The sequence below is a fragment of the Priapulus caudatus genome, unplaced genomic scaffold (assembly GCF_000485595.1).
Source record: "Priapulus caudatus unplaced genomic scaffold, Priapulus_caudatus-5.0.1 Scaffold336, whole genome shotgun sequence".
Classification (NCBI taxonomy): Eukaryota; Metazoa; Priapulida; class Priapulimorpha; order Priapulimorphida; family Priapulidae; genus Priapulus; species Priapulus caudatus.
The window spans coordinates 170,398-179,419 of NW_014577397.1; the positions used below are offsets into that span (position 1 = coordinate 170,398).

Genomic DNA, 9,022 nt, shown 5'->3' on the forward strand with positions numbered 1-9,022 from the left:
CATACTCTTATGAGGTCACGCTCTGAGGGTAGGCACGCGCGCATGTCCGATCCAGTGCGTCATATTTTCGCTTGCAGACAAGTTGATAATGGTGAAAGAGTTGTAAGGTTTTCTCTAGTTTGTCTGTTTACGTGTGGTTACAACCGGGAGCCGTCACGGTTACACGGCGTCCAGCGTTGATGACACTGCGGTTCTGCGCCCGCGTTCGCGTTGTCAGTCTTACCGCTTGCATAAGCCGTGTGGTCCCAGGGTCATGTGTTCGCTGCGTCCAGTTGGCCGTACATAGTCCGTCGCTTGACTTGCGGGGTGTCGCGTGGATCAGATATATGCGCCGACAAATGGACCATAGTGTACACCGACATGCGTTTAGGCTGGGACAGATTTGGACGCACGCACGGATCAGTAGTGTACTACACGATTCGAGCTTTACCTCGGTGACAGTTGCCGCACTAGGACGACTGTATGTCAGCATACCGCAAGGTTATACGTATAACAATTTGCCGTCTACTCTGTTTTGCAACGACTTGATCGTCGGACAGTACGGCAATATACCGGTGCCGACAAGTAGTTCACGTGACATTTATCGCAACCGTACGTGCGACACGAAGACTTAGTTACACGACTAGCCACAGTTTACGGGTACTGCGGGCTAACCACATGGTCTAACCCACGCTTTTACAAAGCTCCCGTGGCCTGTCACGGCCGCAACCACAACGGGGTCAATGTATGACCACTACCACACTTATAGCCACTCACCCTGACTACACGACCTAGCATGACCAGTGCGGTTTGTTCATGCGACCGCTACGGTACAGATTTGACAGCGACCTAACTACATACCGCAGCCCGCTGTAGAGTGCTGCCGCGACAACTTCATGTTCCAGGCTCTAGTCACAGATCTTGAACACCGCCCCGTGGACTGGTCACTACACGCCCGGTCTGCCACTCGACCGCTACTGAGCCTGTCACCTCAGTTCAGGAGTACGACACCGTAGCTCCACTCTACTACGCCACTCCTGTAACCGTCTTCTTCCTCTCTCTTAGCCCGCTCAAAGCGCAGCCACACATCTTGACGGAACCGCGCGGCGAACCACAACTTCCGTAGCGCGAACATAGCGTCTCGTGTAAGAGAATCCGGTTGATAACCTGACCCCGAATTAATGTTCTACACCATCGTCCCTTGCAGAACAGAAAAGTATCCTAGTCGTCCGACGATAGCGAAGGTATTCTTCGTTGACGAACGAGTTTATGACGACGATGAAATCCGGTACGGGCATCCCGGCGAAGCGCCGGCAAACGCAAGCACGTGATCCACCGCCAAGCATTCGTGATGACCCGCGTAGAAGACCAAGATCGCAATCTATCGCTATACAGCACATATATATGTATATAGCACATATTGTATATAGCACAAAATTATATGGTTATACACGCCACAGTGAATATATGATCCTTTAGCACCATTTGTATATGTATATGACACTCACATGTATATCCGCACATATATGTATAGAGTTCACATGATATGCTATATAGCATCGATATATGTATTAGTGCAACATATTAAATGTACTTCTGCTAATCATTTATAATAGTTACACATATACTAATGTTAAATATTGACTTAATCGTCCGGTATCCTCGCGTCAGTCCCATTGTTCCTAAACCCAATAGCTGAAGCGGGTGAACTCTTGTCATGTTACTTATACTTAGGTATCTTTTTAGTATAATATACTATAAGTTTATGGAGGGTATATTAGCGCAAAGTCTCTTAATCATTGACTGTGAACTATGAGCAGTATTACTGTGGTCCTCCATGCTCTTGCGCAGAGTTTTCTGATGATTGCCCATGATCCTGTTACTGTCTCTCGCGTGAGTGTAGCAAACCTTACGAAGTCGTGATTGAGCCTTGGTTTTTGCTTACGGATGTGAGTTTCTCTTAGGTCTTCTTGTCATCTGTTAACGATCGTCTCTTCGCTGTGGGCGGTACGTCGGTGCCCTCAATTCTAGTTCTGCGGAAGCAAGCCCACCAGGACATGATGGCCATCATTCCTTACCAGGTTCATCGCCCGACTGGGCGTAATTGTGAGAACGTACGGGCCAAGCGGCCCCGAGATTAGGATGGCCAAAGTTTCACGATGAATAGTCCGAAAATCTGGTTCACAGAAGGGGCACACCGCATGGATGCGATCCGCTCATGCTACATCATATCAACACATTCCGGCAGGAGCCTACACAACACCGAAGAGAGCAGAGGATCCGAAACATACCCTAGCTCAGTATCGACACGATGTCTACGATCCTATGACAGACGAATCCACACACCACAAGCACAGCCCAGCACACACACTATCGACTAACAGCATCCACGCGCACAGATTCAAGCCCAGTGACGACGGAGACAGATCAGGAGAGACAGCCGAAACGAGATGGTGGGCGAAGTGCCAGCTGACAAAAATGCCGGGAGGCAAGCGGCAGAACCTAGCGAACACCGAGAAAAAGTCTAGGCAGGAAGGACGAACTAGGTGAATCGAGACTGGGGGATAAATCAGCACGTAGTAACGTGCTGGATGCTATCAAGCAACACAGCACTACGACACACAGCACACCACACATGCACTACACCAACACATCACCCGCACACACACACGACATCACATCCACGTCGATGCGACGCCGCGCGCGCGCACACACATCGCCCATAATTATATTTAATAACTGTAACTGAGCTATAGTGGGTTATATATAAATTGTAATTTGAATTTATTGTAGTTTGTCTAGTAATAATGTATGTAACGAGCGAGGGGGGGCTGGATGATGTCTAGTAGCTATCTAGATTCTATGCTATACTGATCGATATACGTCTGTTGCTTATATGCCTGCGCCGACAAGCGTCGATGATGCTGTCACCAGTCTGTCGGCTCGTTTCCCGTCTAGCTGCAGGCATGCGGGCGACGCGGACGTATTCCGCTCGCTGCCAAACATATGCGGTTAAATCCGGCTGTCTGGTCACTCAACGCATCACCCCGGATCCGTTATACATTTATATAAACTTAAAAAAATTAAATATAATTGAATATATTAGTTAATGAATGTGAGAGCAATGAAGCATATCGGGACAAGGGGTTAAGCCATTAGCCCAGACGATAGATAGATATGATAGATTTAATAGATAGATCGAAGATAGATCGATAGATAGTAGATTAGATAGATAGGTAGGATAGGTAGATTAGATAGATAGATAGATAATAGATAGATAGATAGATAGGATAGATGGATAGATAGAAGAGATAGATAAATAGATAGATAGATAGATAGAATAGAAGATAGATAGATAATAGATAGATAGATAGATAGATAGATAGATAGATAGCAGTAATAGATAGATTAGTAATAGAGGATAGATAGAGTAGATAGATGATAGATAGATAGATGATGCATAGGATAAATAGATAGATAATAGAATAGATAGTAGATAGATAGATAGATAGATAGCATGATAGATAGATAGATAGATAGATAGATAGATTGAGATAGTAGTGAGATAGATAGATAGATAGATTAGTAGATAGATAGATAGATAGATAGATAGCATAGATCAGATAGATAGATAGATTAGATAAATTAGTAAGATGAGATAGATAGATAATAGATAGATAGACAGATAGGATAGATAGATAGATAGATATGATAGATAGATAGATAGATAGATAGATAGATAGATAGATAGATAGATAGATAGATAGATAGCATAGATAGATAGATAGCATAGATAGACAGACGGCCGGACGGACGGACGACCGGACGGACGGACGGACGAACGGACGACGGACGGACGCGACGGAGGGACGGACGAACGGACGACGGGCGGAACGAATGGCATGCGACGGAAGGCACGGTTGAGTTGGATGGCCATGGGATGGATGATGGATGATGGATGGATGGATAGATAGCCATAGATAGATAGATAGACAGACAGACAGCAGAAGGACAGGACAGACAGACAGTACAGGACAGACAGACGGACAGACAGACAGACAGACAGGACAGACAGACAGACAGACAGACAGACAGACAGCCCATAACAGACAGATAGATAGATTATAGATAGATATATTGATAGACAGATAGTAACAACAGCACAGTGACAGTAGTCGCATTGGTAGTAATGATGGTATTGGTATTGGTATTGGTAGTGGTAGTGGTAGTGGTAGTGGTAGTGGTAGTGGTAGTGGTAGTGGTAGTGGTTGTGGTAGTGGTAGTGGTAGTGTAGTGCGTAGTGGGTTCAAGTGGGTAGGGTAGTGGTAGGGGTAGTCGGTAGTTGGTTGTTGGTAGTGGTAAGTAGGTAGCGGTAGCGGCAGTGGTTGTAGTCGTGGTAACAGCCGTATTTTATCATAAAAATATATTATCCTAGGGTATTAAATGCTTATCAGATGTTTGTGCTAAACCGAGTAGTTTCGATCGATAAGATGGCAGACTTGAGCCTATGAATAAGAAATTTCCTCATTTTGAAAATTGGATCTTAACAAGACTGATAATAAAACATATAATGCATCGGAACAACACAAGCGTGTCGCAAACCCGTCTCTGTATTCTTCGTGTACTGTGCGATAGATGTCTGATACATCTGACAATCATATAAAAGGTTTAACGTGAAAAACAGTTCATATTACGTGATATATGTGCTATCCTACTGATTACACGCTACGTATTTTCCACGACATGTATGTACTAATTACGAGCAGTACTGATAATACGATGCGTTACTTATTGTACGCTAGCATAATCATGCATTACTAATTAATTACTAATTATTTTGCACATACACAACGACGCTACGGGCACGTACACACGCGCACACATGCATGTTCACACACACGCGCGCGCGCGGGCGCACACACACACATACCGGCCACACTGGCGCACACATGCATTGCACACACACCACGCGCGCGCGCATGCGCACACACACACATACGGGCACACGGCGCGCACGCACACACGCGCGCACACGCACGTACACACGCGTGCGCACACTCACACACATGTACGAACACGCACGCGACACCACACACACACACACACACACACACACACACACACACACACACACACTACACACACACACACACACACACACACACTACACACACACACACACACGACCACACACACACACACACACACACACACACACACCACGCACCACACACACACACACACACACACACACACACACAAACGCGCACCACACATGCACACACATACAAACAACTCACACAAACGCGCGCGCACCCCCCTCCCCCTCCCCCCACACACACACACCTCCTCCCACACACACTGTCGAAATGCCGCACGCACACGCCCCCCGCACGCACACACGCACCTGCACGCGCGCGGCGTGCGTCGCGCTGCGCGGCGGTCCGCCGGCCTCTCCGTTCGACGTTCGCTGCATGCAGGCCTCCTGCGGCATCGCGTTGTAGAACAGCATGCGTCCTATGAGTCCGTACATGACGCAGGACAGCAGCAGCGGTACGACGTAGAACAGAATGAAATCGGCCATGTAGACCCACGTGTACATGTCGCGGTCGAGCTTGAAGCCGCACGAGCTCACCGTGCCGACGACGGCGTACTCGTTCGTGACCATCTGCGTCAGCGGCAGCCAGGGACTGTTGTAGGCCATCGCGAATATCCACACGCCGACAATGATCTTGTTCGCGCGCTCCATCGTGCACATGATCTGCGCCTTCATCGGGTGACAGATGCCGATGTAGCGCTCGACGGTGAAGGCGGTGATCGACAGCGACGACGCGTTAATGCCCAGGTAGTTGAGGAACACGAAGATCGAGCAGGCGACGCTGCCGAACACCCACGCGTCCTTGACGAGGAAGAAGCCCGTGATGACGGACGGCACGGCGGAGATAAGCACCATGCAGTCGGCGATGGCGAGCGACATCAGGTAGCAGTTCGTCGGCGTGTGCATCGTCTTGCTGCGCCAGACGACGAGCACGACCATCACGTTGCCGACGACGCCGACGAAGAAGATGATCGAGCAGAAGAGCGTCGCGATGACGCGGTACGAGTAGGAGTAGTACTGCGGCGGGCTGAGCGTCGCGTTCGCTCCCGCTAGGAACACGTCGGCCGCCGCGAACGCGTCCGTCGCGTTATCGTCGCCGCCGTGCGACATGTTGACGCTCGATTCGTCGCCCGACGAGTCGCTGTCGCTGTTGCACGTATGTTGCACGCACGTTGTACGCTGTTGCACGCACGTTGCACGCTGTTGCCCACACGTTGCACGCTGTTGTACGTTGCAAGCTGATGCACGCACGTTGCACGCTGTTGCACGTTGCACGTCTGTAGTTGCGCGCCGGAGTCAGTGCGCCCGGACCTGTAATAGAAAGCGTCCGCAAAATTCAATTGGAGGTCGCGCGATCTCGTTCGGTGTAATAATCGTAGCGCAGGAGTGGAACGAGACGAACCAACGCGACGCTACGTAACGCAGTGTAACGTGACGACGCGACGCATCGTGATGTAACGCTATGACACAGTACGACACGGCATGACACGACGCGACACGACATGGCGCGACACAGCATGAGACGACATGACTCGACGCGACACTGTACGACACGACGCGGCACGACACGACGCGACACGACATGGGGCAACACAGCCCGAGACGACAAAACACGACAGGCCACGACACGACACGACACGACACGACACGACACAACACGACACGACACGACACGACACGCCACGACACGACACGGTACGACGCGAAACAGCACGGCACGATACAGCACGACACGGCACGACACGGAACGACACGGAACGACTCGCAGATGCCGATATCGATACTGAAATTACGATGCATGGGTGATGACCGCCCGTCAAACGTGTAGTAAGGGCAAATAGACAACGGCAATAACAGCGCACATGCAAGAGTGCCAGAGGATAAGCATTACACAGTACAAACACGAACAACCCCGAAATGTCCAGACGATATTACAAAAGATAAATCGTTATATATAAGCAATAAAGTCAGAGGAACAGATAGGGCCCGACTCGTTTTCTCGATACATTTGAGGATATTGAACTTGTTGAACCAATTTTAGCAACGCTTCTTCGCCGCTTCCCGTGACTTTAACATGATTTCGAATTTTCGGAAACAACCAGCGCATTTCCCTTCCGGCTACGTCTGTTCGGTGTTATTATTGCAGTCCAATTGGATTTAAACTTGTTTGTTTGTTTGGTTAAGCAACCATTTCTCAAGCTCATAATTTTAAGTAAATATAATGAGGCAGCTTTGACGAATTACTCTAACTACGTAATAAATATTGCATTCGATGAAGAACGCATAGATGGAGATATCGAGCGTACATGGAGCGGGCAAGAGCGAGCGAGAGTGCGCAAACATAGCAATAAGTAATAATATCCGTCACTCCGCATTGCCTACGCCATCTGTCATTATGTTTAAAACCTGGAGACATTAACTAAACCGGCAAAAGTGCCGCTTACGAAATGTCTTGTCATTCACTATTTAACGATAGCAGCGCCACGCATAACACGGCGTGGTGTAACGGAATCGCTGCGGCGTGCTAAATATAGTTACACCCAGCTAGCAGAACCGCACGTCGTGCGTGCGGATCCAGCAGCAGCGTAACAAACAAATAAGAAAAAAACGATGAAAAGCCGCGAGAGCATACACGCTCATGCACAGGCACAGCTTAGCAACGGCCCGCATCTCCCGCGCGCTGCCACGGCGCTCAGCCAACAGCCATTTCCATTCGTCTAACATGTAAAGCGGGGCGCATTTTTTCCGGCACGATCATTCGCTTTGTCGGTCGCGCACTACCTTCGGGGCGATAGGCCACGAAGACGCATCGATTGAACGGGGGCGAATGGTGTGGTGATGTATATTGCTTCGTACATTTGCCGAAGCGATCGTGATTGACGTTTATAAAATTAGTTTTTATTTGTATATCTGAGTGGCTTGCGATTACGCATGCGTGTGTGCGTGCGTGCGTGTGTGCGTGCGCGTGTGCGTGCGTCTGTTTGTTTGTTATCTGTCTGTCTGTCTGCCTGGCTGTGGATCGACCCGTGTATTAACCCATCTAACCGCCGATCCATTTAACCATGCATCCATCATCCTCTCTAATTTTCTCTCTATCTGATAAATCGATACCAACTACGTTAGAAGAAGTGTAGAAATTCCTTATGTATACAAGAAGCATGTGCGCATTGCGTCTCGTAGTGACTGCGCGAGGATCAAGATCGATGACATTTTTTACCTATTTACATAGACGTATTAATAAATTAATTTTCCAGCCAACAACGCCGTCCGTCTTAGATCAGAATGGATATGCAAGTAATCCTTCTTCCTGCGAACGGCCAGCTATAGCCTCACACAAAGTTCCCCTATAGACTTTATCTCTTCATCTGAGTGATCTAAATTTCCAACTAGTCTCTGTCGCATTTTCGATCAAAGTCCGACAAACGTTCTAATGGAATATGGAAGCATTAGTAGTGGCAGAGAAAGGAAGCGAAAGTGGCAGCGAAAAAAATTTTTGTTCGATCTCTTCCACTTGCCCTCTCTCTCCTCTTCATTCATTTTCTTTTCTTGCGCTCACCTTCTCCATCTATCTTTGTTTTATCCTCTCTTTCAATCGCCCGCGCTCTCTCATTTTGCTTCCCTCTGCCCCTTCCTCTCTGCATGCCACTTACCGTCCCTCTCTCGCCGTCGCTTCATCTTCCCTCCCTCGTTCTCATCTTACCCTCTCCTACTCTCGCTTCTTTTCTCTCTCGCCTTTGCTCTTAAAAGCACACAAAGATAATCGTCTATGGAGTGCGTACGTCGAAACACTGCGAGAAGGGTAGGTACTTGGCAATAGATAGATCGAGTTATAGGTAGAGTGCGGTCTGCGGATATCGGTTTCGGTCGGCTCCTTTGCGCACGCGCTCTCTTATATCGACACAGTATAAAGGTCATTGGAAGACACGTCAATCTGCAGTGTCCTGC

The 9,022-nt window shown here is 48.5% G+C and overlaps 1 protein-coding gene across 1 annotated transcript; it reads right to left on the reverse strand.

Moving 5' to 3' along the window:
* Positions 1 to 3,280: 3,280 nt before the first annotated feature.
* On the reverse strand, positions 3,281 to 6,187 carry LOC106809196 (thyrotropin-releasing hormone receptor-like; the record flags this gene model as incomplete). Its single annotated transcript, XM_014812191.1, has 2 exons — positions 5,432 to 6,187; positions 3,281 to 3,328 (listed from the first exon to the last, which is right to left on the reverse strand). Coding segments are annotated over exons 1-2 (804 nt in total), but the record flags the coding sequence as incomplete, so codon positions are not given.
* Between the last annotated feature and the right edge of the window lie 2,835 nt (positions 6,188 to 9,022).